The sequence below is a fragment of the Phasianus colchicus genome, chromosome 12 (assembly GCF_987193195.1).
Source record: "Phasianus colchicus chromosome 12, bPhaCol1.hap1.1, whole genome shotgun sequence".
Classification (NCBI taxonomy): Eukaryota; Metazoa; Chordata; class Aves; order Galliformes; family Phasianidae; genus Phasianus; species Phasianus colchicus.
Window position 1 is genome coordinate 8,312,411 of NC_143447.1, and position 16,058 is coordinate 8,328,468.

A 16,058-nucleotide genomic window follows, 5' to 3' on the forward strand; every position below is an offset into this window, starting at 1 on the left:
TTTCATCCAAAATGACAAGCAAACTGTTGAATCTACCTTGGTCTTTTATTTTGCTAGCTAAAATTATAACAATTCTGATCGTTATTTTTGTCTTGTTTTCTTCTTGTTTGCACTAGTCACTCAAGGGAGATCTTGCCACGTGTTTGACCTCTACCGAGGTGGAGAAGAAATCCTTTGAATCACAGAGAAAAAGTCTTGCTGCAGAAAATCAGCACTTAAGAGAATCTCTAGAGAAGGAAGAAAAAGCTTTGGTCTCGCTTCAGGAAGAACTAAGGAAGCTAAGACAACAAATAAGAAACTTAGAAGACAAAGGTACTAGTACTGAGTCTATTGTCATGGAAAATCAGAAACTAAGGGAACATTTGGAAGAGGAAAAGCAAAGAAACCATAATTTTCGTAGGCAAAAGGAAACGCTTTTTGCAGAAGCACAGATGTTAAGGAGAGAGCTGGACAAAGAACGTCATATTACAGAAGCACTGAAAAAAGAACTGGAACAGCTAAGTTCTCGTCAAACACCTGACAGTGTTAATGATGATGACACATTTAGAGAAAACCAAGAAATAGAAACTCTGCGAGGAAGGCTGGTAGAACTAGAAAAAAAGCTGAACTTTGAGCAACAGCGCTCTGACTTGTGGGAGAAGTTGTACGTTGAAGTAAAAGATCAATCTGAAAAACAAGAAATGAATGAAAAGGGACAGAAGAGAGGTGCTAAAGGGCAAAGTAAATCTAAAAAGAAGTCAAAAGAATCATTTTTTGGCTCAGTTAAAGAAACTTTTGATGTTATGAAAAACTCCGCAAAAGAGTTCGTTAGACACCATAAAGAAAAGATCAAGCAGGCTAAAGAAGCAGTGAAAGAAAAGCTGAAAAAATTCTCTGATTCTGTGAAGTCCACGTTCAGGCACTTCAAAGATACCACAAAAACCATCTTGGATGAAAAGGAGAAGAAGCCAAATGAAAAAAAATACGAGACAAACAAGAGAGCTCGAACTTTTTACCGAGAACATAACTCTTATGAGAATCTGAAGCAGACACATTACAGGAGACCTAACATGCCAAAAGATTTCAGAGATGGAAGAAAACATCAGTTTACAACATTTGAAAAAGATACAGATTCACAGAAATGTCTCAATGATCCTTTGTGTAGTAGAAAACATCAGTTTGACCTAAAGGGCTGTTCTGGTATTTTTGAATGTGCTAACCAAGAATTTGTTAGTCTCTTTAACAGAGTTTCAGATCCTATTGGAGTGGATGAATTTAATCGGCTAATGAGAAAGTATTTGCAACAAGTAGTACATAACTTTCATCATTGGAGAGAACTAGAAAATTTCATCAATAAGTTTTTTCATAATGGGTTTTTTATACATGACCAGATGCTGTTCACTGATTTTGTTAACGATGTCAAGGATTACCTGGAAGATATGAAGGAATACCAAAATAAGAATGAGAAAGTTTTTGATGATTTGGACAAGTACATCTACAGATACTACTTTCAGTATGAAAATTCACCCCAATATGGACCCAGGTTTGTTTCCATATTTCCTGAACCGTTAACAAAATGAAGTAGTTTTTTAAAGACAACTAGTGTCCTTGTTCTAACAGATGGTACTCTACACACAGATGTCTGTATTTCTAGCCATAGATAGATATGTATGTAAGAGACTCAGTAGAAATGGATTGTGCTTCTAGTACCTCCCAAACTAACATTCTCCTCTGCAGGAAAAAATAAATGTTTAAGGTACTACAGGTCATAATGTACAGGTTCTACAGCATGTAGTACAATCTAGTTTTTCCACTGAGCCTTTCAGAAAGCTGCAAGTAGGATTACTTTAGACTGAACAGCTATGATAGCTTTTCATTCCCTCAGACAGGCAGTTTCACAAAAAAACATTAACTGCAGCTTTCCTATTGTCCTTGCCTAACGGAGAAGGATTTAGCATATATCTGAGCAGCCTCAAAGCCCTGTTCTGGCAGCTGTCTTCCCTGCTGCCTTTTCAGGTATGTAAGTACCCATGTAGGTTAGTACAGTATTGAATTAGTCTTTACCACAGAGTGGGACTGCTTAAATGGCAGACTCATCATCTGAACTGAGCTGTACTAAAATGTTTTGGACTTGCTGACTTGCTGTCCATGGCTTGTGTTGTTTCCTACATTGCTTTTTTGTTCCTGACAATATTATCAGGGCTTCTGCAGAGCAGTTCTGTGCTTGCTGGCCCAAATAAGCTAGAGGTAATGTGCTGTTCCTACTGCATAGCCTTTGCTGAAGAAAGTTAAGCAAGCAGCCTTAGTGTATTGTGTGAAATTTGCTCTTTCTGGAATACTTAAATGTATCTATTTTCTGTGGCTTTTAATGTCATTACTGTTACTGAATTCATTATGTAATCTTTTATGCTAATACTTACTCTGAACAAATAGGAAAAAACGCTTGTATATAATTTTCTTGTGCATTATAGATTAGTTGTTGTCCTTATACACATCATGGACTTTTTCTCTGTGCTGGTATTCAACACAACACATATTGAATACTTTGAAGTGTGTGTCTTCAGTCAGGATTACCTTTTGGATTTGTATTGTTTACTATATCATATGTTTATTGTAGCAGGAGGTCTGAAAACTAGTTTGGAGTTAGTAGATGCTATATGAGGATAGTATCCTCTCTTATTGAAGGCTGAACAATGAGGATGATAAATCTAGCATTTACCAAGTTGCCTTGTCTAATGTGTAGTTCTGGCAAATGCTTGACTTGTTTTCATTTATTGTTCAAGTACTTTGTACTAATTTATTATGAAAACTAATTTTAATTACTTAATTTTTGAGGACTCCAGTTTGCAGAAGAAGGGCATTTCACATCAATTTACAGAATTCTCTGTGCCCAAGGATGAAAATAGCCTTAACTCAGCTTAGCCAAGCCTAGATAGTGACAGAATAACAGCATGCAGTGTAACGGCACTTTGTGCATCACAGACTGCAATAAGTGAGCAGTGGTGTTTTGTCAGTACCACCCTTCTCTGTATAAATGTTTTCATTGCATGCAGGAGAACCTCTAAAGTGCCTAAGTGTAGGCACAAGTCTATAAGTTTTCATTGTTTTTATAGAGAAGAATATAACAGAACAACTGAAAAACAGATGGAGACCTCCATTCAAGCATCACAGCAGGGGTACTCAAACAGATTGTTCATATAGCTTTATTCTGCAAAGAACTTTGGGAAACCAGCTGCAGAGTATTTTTGTTTATGGAAAGATTTTCTTTAAAATACACCATCTTACTGATGGTTTTCAAAACAATTACATCAAAAACCCTGCCCATTTGCTAGCAAGAGAAAGGACTACTTGATACTATTTTTTTTTCCCCAGCCAACCTCAGCACCTTAAGAGCTGTTTTTGACAATGTAATTGTATTTCAGAATGCTTTTAGAGAAGTGCTTTCCTAAGAGTAGTAACAAGTTTCTGTTTACTCCTTGCAGTCGACCTAAAAGGCCTTCTTTTACACAAACTGAAAATGCCAGACATGAAAAACAAGCTCAGAAGTACCACCACCGTAATAAAAGAGAAGGTAAATGGCATAAACATGGTCGCACTAATGGAAGACACATGGCAAATCTTGAAATAGAACTGGGGCAATTACCCTTTGATCCAAAATACTAAGTAATTTATGGTTTAAAAAAAAGGAAAGACTTAATAATTCACATGTTCTCTGGAAACTAATTGTTTTTCGACAAAGCATTGAGATACAAGTTTCTCTAGATAATTTGATTTTTACAAATTGTTGTTAAAAGGCAGGAGTCAATCTTTCTAATTTGCATATTTGGTATTGTTGCTTTAACTGTTCTTTGGAAGCAATGATACTTTGGCTACCAGTGGTATTGTTACAGAAACTAGGCATGCAATGACTTGCGTATGAAAAATATGCTTAATTGCATTCCATTAGTATAGTTCAAGCTTGAGTCATGCGTAATGTACCAATAATTAACTTCAGTGTTTGATATACTAACTTCATCTCATCCTTTAAAAAAAAAAAAGTCTACATTATGGTAATGTATTTGTTAGTGTTTTGTAATCTTATACTTGCTTCTTGTTTTGGGTGGGAGGGGCTATGAGCCTGTTGAATTGTCAAGAATTTGCTGTGCTGCATTCTAATCAGCTTGCTGATTTAAGCACTTGAACTATTTTGCATATCTGCATATTGTGGAAGAAAAATAAAGAGACAGTGTGGGTAAAAGTCTTTATTTATAAAAAGAAATAAACGTAGCATAGCTGTACAGTTCTATAAATTGGTCCAGTCTTGTCTAATTTCTTACTGTGAAAGTAATCACATGGTAGCTTTGGCCTTGATATTCTCTAGTGTTGTATGGTAGATCAGCACCCCTCACCTCACCCCCAGTCATACTGCACTGAAGTTACCTTCAGGAAGAGGTTTGTTTTTTGAGACAGGTGATATTTGTGTAATGAGACCTTCCCATTTGACTTACCCGGTTCAGTCTCACTACTCTCTCCTTTCTGCAGTAAAATATCTTCTGTACTGCTATACAAAACTGAGCTCGTTAGTTTGTAAGTCTAGAAACTGATCTTCAGATACGATTCTTTCAGGTTTTTTCTTGTAGACGTAGATATGGCTTCCAACTCGTCCTTGAGGTACATGAGTATGAAAGACAGTGGCTGTTTTCTTATAGCCCTTTAAAGCTAGAAATGATGATATTTCCTGTAAATGAACATATATTAGTTTCCACAGACAAAAGTATTTGGAGAGCATCAGAACAGTGCTCCAGAGTCTTCTGGAAACTGTTAATTCAGCTATTCTTGGGAACTTCTGTCTTTTATTTAGGAGAGAGAGCTATCCTGTTTGATTCTATATGCAGTGTATCTTCACCAGACACTGCCATTTGAGTATATGGACTTCATAAAAGAATTGAGGGGAAGAGATACCCTGACATAGAGGCATGTTTGCTTGTCATTGTTACGTAAGAGCATACGATTCTGGGAACAGACAATACATTTTGTTTTCACATGGCTTGAGGAAAAGGCTGTAAAACTTTGAAATGCAAAAAGCACACAGAGCAAATGTGATGTTAAGTATGCATCACTGGAATGGTATCTATACTATTTTATGGACTAGGGGGGTTCAATTTTAAGTGTTTTTAAAAAGTTAAGGAAGAGTTTTTAAATCTTCTAAAGCTCAATTTCTCCTGTAACTTGACCTCAAAACTAGTTTATTTCAACTTACATTTACCATACCTGTTCTAGCACATTGAAGAAAATCAAATGACTGGGCAATAACGTATCATTGTAAAACTCCTTATTAAGCCAGCCAAGTGGATTAGAGTAAAATAGATCTGCTTCATCAACATAGCTTTCATTTCCAGTTAGGTCTGGGGGACACTGAAGGAATCTCATTTTTAGAGGACAGTGAACATGGCTAGGATGAAAAACAAAACATACTTCAGGATAAACTGATAAAGACATGAGATTTGAAATGATTCATCACCTAGATACCTCAGTTAAAAAGAAAAAAAGAGAAAAAAAGATTATATTTGTTTACTCCAGCATCATGTTTTCTTCACTTACGTGTTTTATAAAAAGCAGAAATAGAGAATGTAGATTCAGCTTAAAGCTACTGTGAATGCTTTTAGCAGTTCACAGAAAGCAGATTTATCTCAATACAAATATAATCTGCATAACATCGTTTTCATAAATAAAAAGTAGTTCCTTCCCTCCCCCTCCCAGTCAGCTGTGTGGTTTTTATCTGTTTGCTTACTGGGATATATTGCAAACTTTCTGGAATAGTGAATTCAGTCATTGTATGTTATTAATTACCTTTCCTTACCTTCCAGCAGCAGAAGTAAAGGTAAAATTAAAATAATACATTCTGACTATAGCAGTGCATTTCAGTTTTCTTATACAAGTTACTATAATTGAGATGTATGAATTACTGTCAGAAGCCCTAGGACTACTGTATAGCTTCCTACAAAACTGTCTTACAAAAACTGAGTAAAACTTGGCTCCTGAGTCTCATTCTGTGTTGTAGGCATTTAGCTTATTTTCCCTATTCATTCTGCATTAGCTTTATGAGAAACAAACTTCCTCTATACGTTTATCCACCTCAATCAGATTTTTGTTTTTATTTTTACAATTTCTGCTTCAGTGTCTAGATTTTAATATAATACACTGATAGCTATGTTATTACCTGTAAAATGGAGTAGAGTGGCATGGCATCATGATGAAGACAAAAGCTTGTGACTGGTAAGAGCTGTTACAAAGTTGCTGTATGTGATTCATAACATCAAGAGAGCCTCTCTGGTGAATCAAGCCTGTGTACAGGGCTGGGATTAAATTTGATAAAAGCAAGAAGCTTGCTGCAGACTTCTTCCATGCTTTTAGGTGTTTCAGAGAATATCCTAGAGAAACATTTAATTAAGTTTAGATAAGCAAATACTTAAAAGTTTCACATAGTACCTTTGGAAACTATTAGTCATTTGCAAACAGTACCTTGCTTTGAGGTATTTTAATGTACTTCAGTCTTTACTGTTTCAATGGAAATTCAGAGATTAGACTTTGCCCTTACTGTTGGATGTAACAGTGTAAATGTTAAGTCTATACCTGTTCTTTGGAGTTCAGAAGAAAAATTTCAAACCCAATGTTTTATCTCTCTGGAGCTTAGTTTTAATTTCTTGTGAGGAAATGAGTCCATTCAGTAGCTTGGATGAATGATGTGTGGTGACTTACAGATGTGTACGAGTTTGGGTAGAGCCAGAATAAATGATAATGACTGCTCTGGTATGGCTGTGGTATTCTTTGTCTCCAGCATGCTGAAATCTACAGTGTTCCCTTCAGATGGTTGATATGATCTTTAGTGTTACTTGTTCTTGAGCTAACATCCTGGTAAATGCTTATTCCTTTGTCTCCTCTCCCTGCCCTCTCACTCCTGTAAAAATCTAGTAATAGGAGGAGAAGATATTTCTCATGATAGGAGATATGTGATAGAAATCTTTTATACAGCCCCCCTCTGTGACCACCTTCACTGAATCAAAACAAAAAATAGGCCTGCTTCAGAAGTCACTAGTGTAGAACAAGTCATTTAAGTCAGGCTTCATTTGGTCCATGTTCTAACAAACTGCAGATCTTTGTCTCAGATGAAAATGAAGTCCAGTAGTTAATCTGTGATTTAAACATGAGTGGAACCAGTCTATTATAGGCTTTTTTAATCTGTTTTTGTAAAAGTCTTAAATCTTCTGAACTGAGCACTGAACTAAGCCAAGACATTAGCTATTTGATGTTTGCCAGCAACAGAATTATGCAACTAAGATTTACTTTTGTTCATGTGAGCAAAATATAAGTTATTAAAATATTAACTTCTGTTTTGAACTTGTCTGTCAATTTAAAGCTATCCAGCTCCACGTTCTACAAACTTTACTCTTTTCTTTGTAGCTTCCCAGTAGATAAGATTTTGCTACAGTACTACAGTTTGTAGGAAATACTTTTTTCCACTCTAAAGATTCTTATGTATTTCAGTCTCTTGCTGTCATTCATCCTTTTTTCTATCTGTAAGGAAAAGTTAGCCTCATTTTAAGAATCCTACATTCACTATTAACTGTCTTTTGGTAAAAGTTATTTGCAGGGGAAGGTTGTGAGACATTTAGAACTAAATGCTTACCACAAAAAAACATGCAAAATGGCAGTACTGGATAGATGAACCTGAATTCTTTGTGGCTCAGTGTGCTGTAATAAAACAGATACAATATGATAGAAAAGTTGAATGCATCAATTCTGTTGCCAAAAAAATGTTTAGAGCATGGAAGATGAGAAGAAGAGCACATAAACATATGAAAAAGCATTTGGTACGTTACCAATTCAGAGTAAAAAAATGCAAAACATCACTTTTTAAGAACATAATGAGAACAATGAAATTAAAGTTACTTGATCACTTTAAACCAAGCACTAATAAAAGTGTCTGGCTACTGTGCTGTAGCAGTTAAGCTGTCTAAAAATACCAGATGTGATAGGGAGTACATTACCTATTAGTTTTCTGTATTAAAAACAAAGCAAGGAAAAGAGTGGATGGTGAGCTAAAATTTACACATGCATTTCTATCTAACAAAATAACATTCACTTCTGCTAATACAACTTTACACCATTTCCCACCTCAGCATTTGACTTTGTGGTGTTTTTTTTGGGGAGGGCGTGGGGTGTAATGATGGGTAGTTGAAATTACTGCAAAACTTTGTCATGAGAACCAAACAGGTTCTTAGAAGACTAGAGGAGCCAGGAAGGGCCAACAGGCTACATTCAGTTTGGAGCTGGACTGAGGAAAGAGATTACATTTCTGACGTTGCTCCTGCTTTGTTGTATTCTGTTACTACTACAGTCTGATGACAGTTTACCATTAGGTATGCACTAGCTTGCATATATTTTCCTGCCTCTTTTGCTTAATCTACAGTTATCAAATGACTTGTAAATGAAGCAAGTTTTATAAGTTGAAGAACCTCTCATCTTATTGGGGATGTATTAGAGAAACAAATGATGCAGAATTTTCATTAACAGATGTCTAGTGAGCTCAGTTTTCTGACTAGTTCTGTTGCTTAAACACCCTTGAGGTGATGCAGAAGTTACTGGGTGTTTTCCAATGAATTTCTTGCCAAATTATTTTAGTATTTCAGAATCAAATTGCTTTTAAATATACATGTATGCTAATGATGCAAGTAGTAATATTACATAAATTCTAGAAAACATTGCATAATTGACTCTATTTCTACAGGTATTGGAATAACTTTAGGTTTTCTGTCATTTAGCTTGAATACTGTCCTTTTTCATTCTAGAGAGGACAAGTTTTGATGAAAAGAACACAAACGGTGAAAGACAGTAATTATGTTCAGAAGAAATTACCTGTAAACTAGCAGTGTCCAAATCACTGCCCCTAGAAAGATGCGATACCGTTTTGGTGCCATCACACAGCCATGAATAAAGAAAGGAAGGTGGGTACCCAAGATAACTGGCAGTCCTTGAGTGAAGTACCAGTGCCAGGGATGAGAACCATAAAACGTTCCCAAATTCTGTAGCACGTTGAATTTCAAGAAGTTCAGCTGAACCAGTACCCACTGGGATGGTTAGGGGAAGGCAAAAAAAAAAAAAAAAAGGGGGTAAGTAAAAGAAAAAAACAACAAAAGCCAGCATCTAAACTAGCATAAGTGATAAGTTTCCTTTGTGCCTATGTCTTTTCTACTAAGACTTATCACGAGTTTCCTATTTTTAGCAGTTGTTATACACAAGCTTGTAAGTTCTATAGCATACTGATAACTGTTCATTTACTGAGAGCTGATTTGAAGTAAGTCTCTCATTTAAAATAACTGAGTCAGTGTTCAAGGATTTGTGACTTCAGGTTTACAGAAGATAGACCAGACAAACTCACAGATAACGAGTAGCAGAAGTCCAATACATTTTTAAAATGTCTGAAAAATATAGTTTTAGTACTGAGTTTAAAGCAGCTTACCTCGCCAAAAAACACACGGTCAATTATTAAAGAGGTTCCCAATGTGACCAATCTGGAAAAGAAGAAGAATCGACTGCATTGCTATTGCCTGCATTTCTTATGCATCAGGTTGTACTCTTCTCCAAATTGTCGTCAAAACTCCCTGAGTAGTTATGCCTAAACTCTTCTAGGATTATCCCTATTTGTGGCCATTTTAGAGTGGCCAGGTGCCATTGCCCAATATCCTTGGCACAATCCCAGGTTAACCTGGAATGCTGCTGGCATCTCATTGTGATTACATCTCTTTTTAACTTTTTGCAGCATATAGACTACTTCAAAGAAGCACTTTAAACTTTTCCAAAAGGACTTTTTTTGCATTGGTCTTCAATGCAGTCAGCTTTTTTGAGCCTTCTGTCTCTGCTACAGTATATAGTAGTAAGATCAATCTTAAGATGCAGCTGTGAACAGAGTGTAAATTCAGAAGGAACGTACCCAACTGGAATGCAGTTGTACAGGATGAGGTCTGCTTTTTTCTGTTCTTGTAAAAAATGACTGAAGACCAAAGGTATCCATGGGATAGCAGCAGTGGGACGAATGACAATTGCAAGTGCTATCAAACTTAAATATTTCCATCTAGAATGAAGGAACAGAAAAAACAAAGAAAGAATGCTTACCAGAAGGTGTGATCAACTATTTAACAGACAGTTGAACTTAGCAATAGAAATATTGTTCTGTCTCTGACCAGGAGTTCTGCATGGTGCTGGCAACTCTGATTCTCTGAATGCAGATACCTTGTTTGGCTTGAAAGGCTGCCAGATACACAACTGCCATATTAGCACTGGAGTTGTTAACTAGGAGCACATATTTGTTTTAAAATAGATAGCTGGTAAACAATGGTGTGACCGCATTAATTTACTGCTGCACTTAAACAAGTGTATCTTTTCTCAAGTTAAATTCTTCTAAAGCTTATAGTTTTCTGTGTTGTGATACTGTGTGTAAGGGAACTGGAGAACCGTTGCGTTGTAGAGCAGCAATATCAGAACTTCAAAACAAATTTTAGAGAAAACACCACAATTACTGTTTCTTCCATGATCTAGAGCACTTGATACAGAAATAAGGTGGCTTTAAATTTTAAGATAAAAATCAGCATTGGAACTGGTTTCTGTTCTACTCCCAAGCCAAAGATTTTCAGTATTGTTTAGAGAAAATTTCTTACCTGCTCCCCATCTTGGAACCTTTTATTGGATAGTAGTAAAGAGCAAAAATGGTGAGAAGAGTTTCCATGGTGTTTGTTAGAGTTCTGGTACAGGTATACCATGTAAACCAGGAACACAGCTGGCAGAAGTACTGAAAACAGTTATGACAAGAGAGTGCACAGGGGCAAATATTAAACAAGTTCTGTAGCTTTAAAAAAGGTGATAACTTTGAGGCATGACTGAGTATCATGCAGCCATGTTGATTAATGTGCATAATGTTTTTTTAAACAGCTGAGACTTACCACATACTTTGCTGTTTCTGCATTTTCAAGGTGTTTCACTAGTAAATAAAGCTTCACATCAGCAAAAGCTGCCAGAACTGCTTGTACCAGTCTAGGGACCCATATCTACATGAGTAAAGACAGAACTTTATATTTGCAGTGAGTTCAAAGAGTACTGCACTACTGAATGGCTGCTCAGACTAATGCGTGAGTTAGAGAATATTATCTGTAACATCTTATGATTTAAAAGAAAAAAAGCAATGACAACAGTATGATCCTTTGGTAAGACAAGTATTTCTGCCAGAACCAAGAAAGTACATCAGGTTCCACTGAAAGCGTTCATTTCTTCAAAGTACAATTTAGAAAACTGGTGATGAATGACAAACAACAGCAGTCACAAGGAGCTGTTGTTAGCGAGTCCAGAGCCATAGGTACGATTAAACACTGGCAAAGTGAGCAAGGGCACAGTTATGATCTCATGGCAAAGTGTCACTGTGGAACTTCGGGAGACTGCAGTGGGGACTGCAGCCGTGGAGGGACTGCAGTTACTGGCAGCAGGGCTGGGCCTGGAGAGTTGGCCATGAGTTCTGCACTCGTGCAAAATGTTACATTTGGGGAGACTTCACGTTTGAAGTCTGTGCTCGTGCACCATCGATTGTTAGAATAGGGCTTTGTGTTCTACCCGGGCAGTAACAAAAATACACCGCAACCAGCAGATGCACCACGGCTCGTTATACGTACCAGCAGCCGGACGTCATCCTCGCCCAGCAGCTGCAGAGCTCTGTAGATGCAGGCGAAGAGCAGCGGGTACGGGTATCCCCGCAGGCCGTGCGCCCACTCCCACGTCAGGTGCCCATAATTGCTGCAGTTAAGGCCGTTTCGGTAAGGAGGAGCCGGGCCGCTCCCGCGGCAGCGCGGGGCTCGCAGGGGCCGGGCGGTAAAGGATATCCGAAGACCAGGCGGTGCGCCACCTCCAGCGACTGCCAGTACTCGTCCGGGACGAAGCTGGTGCGCACCAGCGCGCAGTTCAGCGCCCGCGCGGCCACCGCCAGGGCCGTCAGAGCCGCGGTCCCGCCGGCAGCGCCTGCGGAAGCGATGCGCGCGGGTAAGAGGCCCTTCCGAGGCCGTCCCGTCCCCTTCCCGTCGCTTACCGGCGCCCGGCTGCGCGGCGGCTCCTCCGGCGGCCGCGTACAGCACCGACCTACGCTTGCGAAGCCGCACCGGCTCCGAGCGCCCGGCGCGCGCCAGCAGTCCTCCGGCCGCTGCCATGGCGGGGCGGGGCCTGGAGGTGGCGCACGCGCGGCCCCGCCTCCCGCACTTCCTTCCGGTCGCTGTGGCGGGGGCCGCTCCCCGCTCCGTGGTGTGCCCGTCCTTCAGGTGAGGGGCGCCGCGCGGGAGCGCCGAGCGCGCTTTCGCTCCGGCGCGGTGCCTCACGCGCGTGTCCGTGTGTGCGGTGCAGGTGCGGCCCCGACCGGCGGCATGCGGGGGCGGCTGCCTTTGCCGCACGTGGCCGTGGCCGTGGCGCTCGGCGTGGCCAGCGGGCTGTACATCTACCGGCCCGTCTTCCAGCCGCCCGCGCCCCAGCAGAGCCCGGCCGGGTCGACGACGGACGCCGCGCCCGAGAGGAGGCCCTGAGGAGTCGCTGCTGCGCCGTGAGGAGGCGGCGCGTGCCGCTCCCGCTTCCCGCGCCCGTCGGCCCCGGGCCGCTCCGCAGCGCTCCGCCCGCGGGAGGGGACAGCGCGCGGTGGCGGCCCGTAGAGACCCCAAGTGTGTTGTGATGTGCATAAAGCTGTGAGCGCTCGGAGGTGCGTCTTCGTGTCTGAGTAACCGTCAGGGAACTGGACGAAGAAGGTCGCCGTCGTGCAGTTACTGGTGCCTCTGTGCGTTTCCCCTGTCCCGATCTTCCCACCGCCGTTTGTGTCTCGGATCCAGCTCCTCATCCCTGCCGTCTGTTGGGAGCTGTGCTGGTGGTTGGGCAGTGACCCACACCAGGCCGTGGGTTATGCTCCCCTGTATCAGTGTGTGTACACGTACCCCACGTGTGCACGCAGACAGTTTTCAGTCCTGTACTACATTTAATGGGAAGAAAAAGCGCTGCTTTGGGTGCTGCCGTGAGGCCTTCTGTGGCTGCTTGGGGCAGCGCCTTGATGCGTGGCTCTGTCAGGGTTGTAATGTGTCTAAAAATGAATCCCAAGCTGCTGCTCTGGGAGGAACTTTTTTCAGGTGTTGGCATTGACAGCGGCCTCCCAGTGTCCTGAGGGAAGAAGTCGCCTCGCTCAGTGTGCTTTTATCTAAGTCCAGGGGCGGTGCGGCTGTTGGAGGCAGTGGCTGGGCCTTATGGAAGTGGGGATGAGAGGACACTGGGAACCAGAATGGCTTGGGTTGGACCTTAAAGCCCATCCAGTTCCAACCTGTGCTGGGTGCCCCCCAGCTCAGCTGCCCAGGACCTACCCAGCTTGGCCTCAAGCACCTTCAGGGATGGGGCACCCACAGCTCTGGGCAGCAGTGCCCCAGTCTCACTGCCCTCAGAGCAAAGAATTTCTTCCGAACTTCTAACCTAAATCTCCATCCCCCCTTGTCCTATCACTGTCAGACCACATAAAAAGTCATCCCCCCTTCTGCTTGTAAGCTCCCTTGAAGTACTGGAAGGCCACACTGAGGTCTCCCCAGAACCTTCTCCAAGCTAAACTAAACGGCCCAGTTCTCAGTCTGTCTTCGTAAGAGGTGCTCCAGCGCTCTGATCGTCCCCCTGAGCCTCCTCTGGACCCGCTCCAGCAGCTCCGCATCCCTCCTGTTGGGGAGGCACGGTACAAAATCACGATGACTCCCACCCGGTCATGAGAGACGGCCACAAAGCAGCGGTGTCGACCTCGACCAGCACAGAGGTGCAACTCCCGTGTGAGGGGAGCCCGCCGGGCAGCTCCTTGGCGCTGCTCAGCCCGGGAAACGGGCGGCCGGGGCGGTGCTGCCTCCGCCACTGCCCCGCGTCCGGGCGGGGCCGCTCGGCGCCTGCCCCCACCCTACGGGAAGTGATGTTGCTCCGGCGGAAAACGCGCCCTTACCGCCCGGCCGGGCAGGTGCGGAGCGACGCGGCGCTGCCGGAGGTACGGGGCGGCGGGGCCGGGGAGAGCAGCTCCGCTGCGGGACCCGCCCGGAAACGGGTGCGAGCCGTGTGTGCGGGGGTCTCGAACCGGGGGGCGGGGTGGGAAAGGTGATTTCCCTGCGCTTCTGAAGCCGGCAAACGGGTGTGTGCGACAGAGCGGCCTTAGCGCCGCGAGAATCGCGCCGCCTCTCGAGCTGCCTGCAGCCCCGCGCCCGGGCCGCGCGGCGGGTCGTTGCGTGGCGTCCGCGAGCGGCAGGGCGAAGCGCGGCCGTGCGCTGCCCGCGTGTCCCCGCTGCGGGAACGGCTGCGGCGCTCGGGCCCCGCTGTGCGGCAGCTGGCAGCGCGCGGAGCTTCCCAGGCACGCGGTGGTAAAACGGGAGGTGCGGTGCGCGTCCGTATGCGGGGCCTCTGCGAATGGGAAGTTGTTGAGGGAGCGACGTAAGCGTGTTTCGTGTGTTTAGCTGTAACAGCCTCGCATTGGAGGATCGGCACGTCTGCTGCTGCTTTCGAGCTGAAGGGTGCGGGAGGTTGTCTGGGTCTGATTTGCAGTGCTTGGGGGAAATGCTTTGATGGTCTGAGATCTGAGGAAAGCTAAATCCATCAGGAAAGCTCGGTTTTTCTCGCTCTGTAAGCAGCTAGAATGTATTCCAGTATAAGTGGTGGTTTTTATGCAACTGGCAACAGATAAAGGACGTGCTGAGGACTGCCAGAAACACCCACCCTTGGGTTTTGTCTCTCAGGTGGATTTGGAGCTTTTTGATTGCCAGTAGTTTCCACAGTAATTAGCATTTACAAGTTTTCTTCAGATGTGTGCTTGGAGTGAGGAATTCTGCTGAGCGTTACTGGAGAGGTGATCTTCGTGTACTCCATTTTTATTGAAGCTCTACAAAACGCTTATTGATTTTTGTGTGTAAAATGTATTAATAGCACTGAGCAGTTTCTAAGATCTGACCTGCGTGCCTTTGCTTGGAAGTGTATTCCTACATGGAGTTGTCTTCTCAATCTCTGTTCTTTTCACGGACGCAGAACATTAGGTGCCGTTTGAAGCATTTTCCAGCCAGGAGAAAGCACACAGCACAACATACATTTCAGAAGCTGACACAGACTTGCAGCAGTAGTATTTGTGATTCCAAGCGCATGCCTCTAAAGCGTGTTAGAAAAGATAGAAGAATGAACAACACGTTCTTGTGCTTCAGGGTTCTGATTTTACACCTCCTTAACTTGTTCAGAAAGGAGCTGGGTGGGGGCTGGTGCTACAGCATACACTGGTGTTTGTACAGTTCAGAACATTTCTCATCCGTGACCAGATATCTAAAACCAGATTGTAAGTTTGTTTTCATCTCTATCGTTACACGTTATTTTATCGCTTGACTGCAGGTTTCCTTTCAAAGAGCAGATTAGTGAGATAAAAAAGTTTTTCTGCAGCTTTTGGCATCGACAAGAATGAGTGTTACGGGCAGTGATCCTTGTGCGTCACCTTTGGATTTCCAGCTGCTCTGTCAGTGCCAGGTGGCTGTCAGTTCATCTGCCAGTGGTCAGAGCAGCCCCAGGCCTGCACAGCCACCCTGCGCCAGGAGCTGTACCTTGTGGGCAGCAATGGGCTGCAAGGTATGTTTAGAAGCAGGCACTGTGGGCACTGAGGATGGAATGTAAGGAGCGGGAGCTCTTTGCTCTCCTGTTACTTAATGGTTCACCAAAACATTTTAAAGACAACTTGTGATCATTAAACATGTTTAAACGGTTAATCCAAATGCTCTCCTCAGTGTTAAAGTTTTATTATGATGCTCCACTGTACATGTGGTCTGATCCAGCAGATGCTGAATTTTTTTCTTATGTCTTGATTTCAAAGAGCTACCCACGTGTTTATAGGCAAACACTTGCTGGTCTGGATATGTCAGTGCTCAAGAACTACTTTTCATGCCTGTGTCTTGTGGGTGCCACCTGTGTGCTGTTGTGTTCATAGGTCCGACTTCAGACGTATCTGATAAGCTCTTTGAGAGCAGCATGATTTAAGGAATAGT

At 42.9% G+C, this 16,058-nt stretch overlaps 3 protein-coding genes and 1 long non-coding RNA gene across 11 annotated transcripts in view; 3 read left to right on the forward strand and 1 right to left on the reverse strand.

Annotated features, from left to right (window-relative positions):
* Positions 1-8,945, forward strand: part of CCPG1 (cell cycle progression 1) — a 23,927-nt gene extending 14,982 nt beyond the window's left edge. For 6 of the 7 annotated variants that reach the window (XM_090148838.1, XM_090148841.1, XM_031616529.2 and 3 more), the window contains 2 exons: positions 117-1,522; positions 3,462-4,268. In XM_090148838.1, the coding sequence (XP_090004964.1) occupies positions 117-1,522; positions 3,462-3,642 (1,587 nt within the window). In that variant the 3' untranslated portion in view covers positions 3,643-4,268. Of the gene's footprint in view, positions 1-116; positions 1,523-3,461; positions 4,269-8,807 lie in introns of those variants that run through there. The other variant, XM_090148842.1, reaches the window with a different exon arrangement.
* On the reverse strand, positions 4,373-12,206 carry PIGB (phosphatidylinositol glycan anchor biosynthesis class B). Of its 2 annotated transcripts, XM_031616535.2 has the most exons (12): positions 12,086-12,206; positions 11,883-12,018; positions 11,676-11,793; positions 10,956-11,060; positions 10,674-10,804; positions 9,950-10,090; positions 9,479-9,530; positions 8,875-9,086; positions 7,646-7,710; positions 6,179-6,389; positions 5,230-5,410; positions 4,373-4,696 (listed from the first exon to the last, which is right to left on the reverse strand). In XM_031616535.2, exons 1-12 carry the CDS (start codon positions 12,201-12,203, stop codon positions 4,520-4,522), a joined length of 1,647 nt encoding a protein of 548 aa, XP_031472395.1. In that variant the 5' UTR covers positions 12,204-12,206; the 3' UTR covers positions 4,373-4,519. The 2 variants fall into 2 exon arrangements, with proteins under 2 accessions (XP_031472395.1, XP_031472394.1); XM_031616534.2 differs by having other exon boundaries at positions 11,676-12,206.
* Positions 12,202-13,152, forward strand: LOC149916263 (uncharacterized). The gene is made up of 2 exons (XR_016470351.1): positions 12,202-12,311; positions 12,394-13,152. It is a non-coding gene; the product is annotated as an uncharacterized LOC149916263 (long non-coding RNA).
* A 765-nt stretch (positions 13,153-13,917) lies between these two features.
* Positions 13,918-16,058, forward strand: part of RAB27A (RAB27A, member RAS oncogene family) — a 29,726-nt gene continuing 27,585 nt past the window's right edge. Inside the window, exon 1 of the mRNA XM_031616537.2 lies at positions 13,918-14,038. The gene's annotated coding sequence lies outside the window, so the exon portion shown is untranslated. The remainder of the gene's footprint in view (positions 14,039-16,058) is intronic.

Bases quoted from the DNA above. Each gene is read 5' to 3' on its own strand.
- PIGB (XM_031616534.2), bottom strand. From the start codon at position 12,203: ATGGCAGCGGCCGGAGGACTGCTGGCGCGCGCCGGGCGCTCGGAGCCG. The intron at 9,531-9,949 runs GTACGTTCCTTC...CTTCTTTTCCAG, and splicing joins TACAACTGCATTCCAGTTGG to ATTGGTCACATTGGGAACCT. The intron at 6,390-7,645 runs GTAAGCATTTAG...ATGTTTCTCTAG, and splicing joins ATTTTGCATGTTTTTTTGTG to GATATTCTCTGAAACACCTA.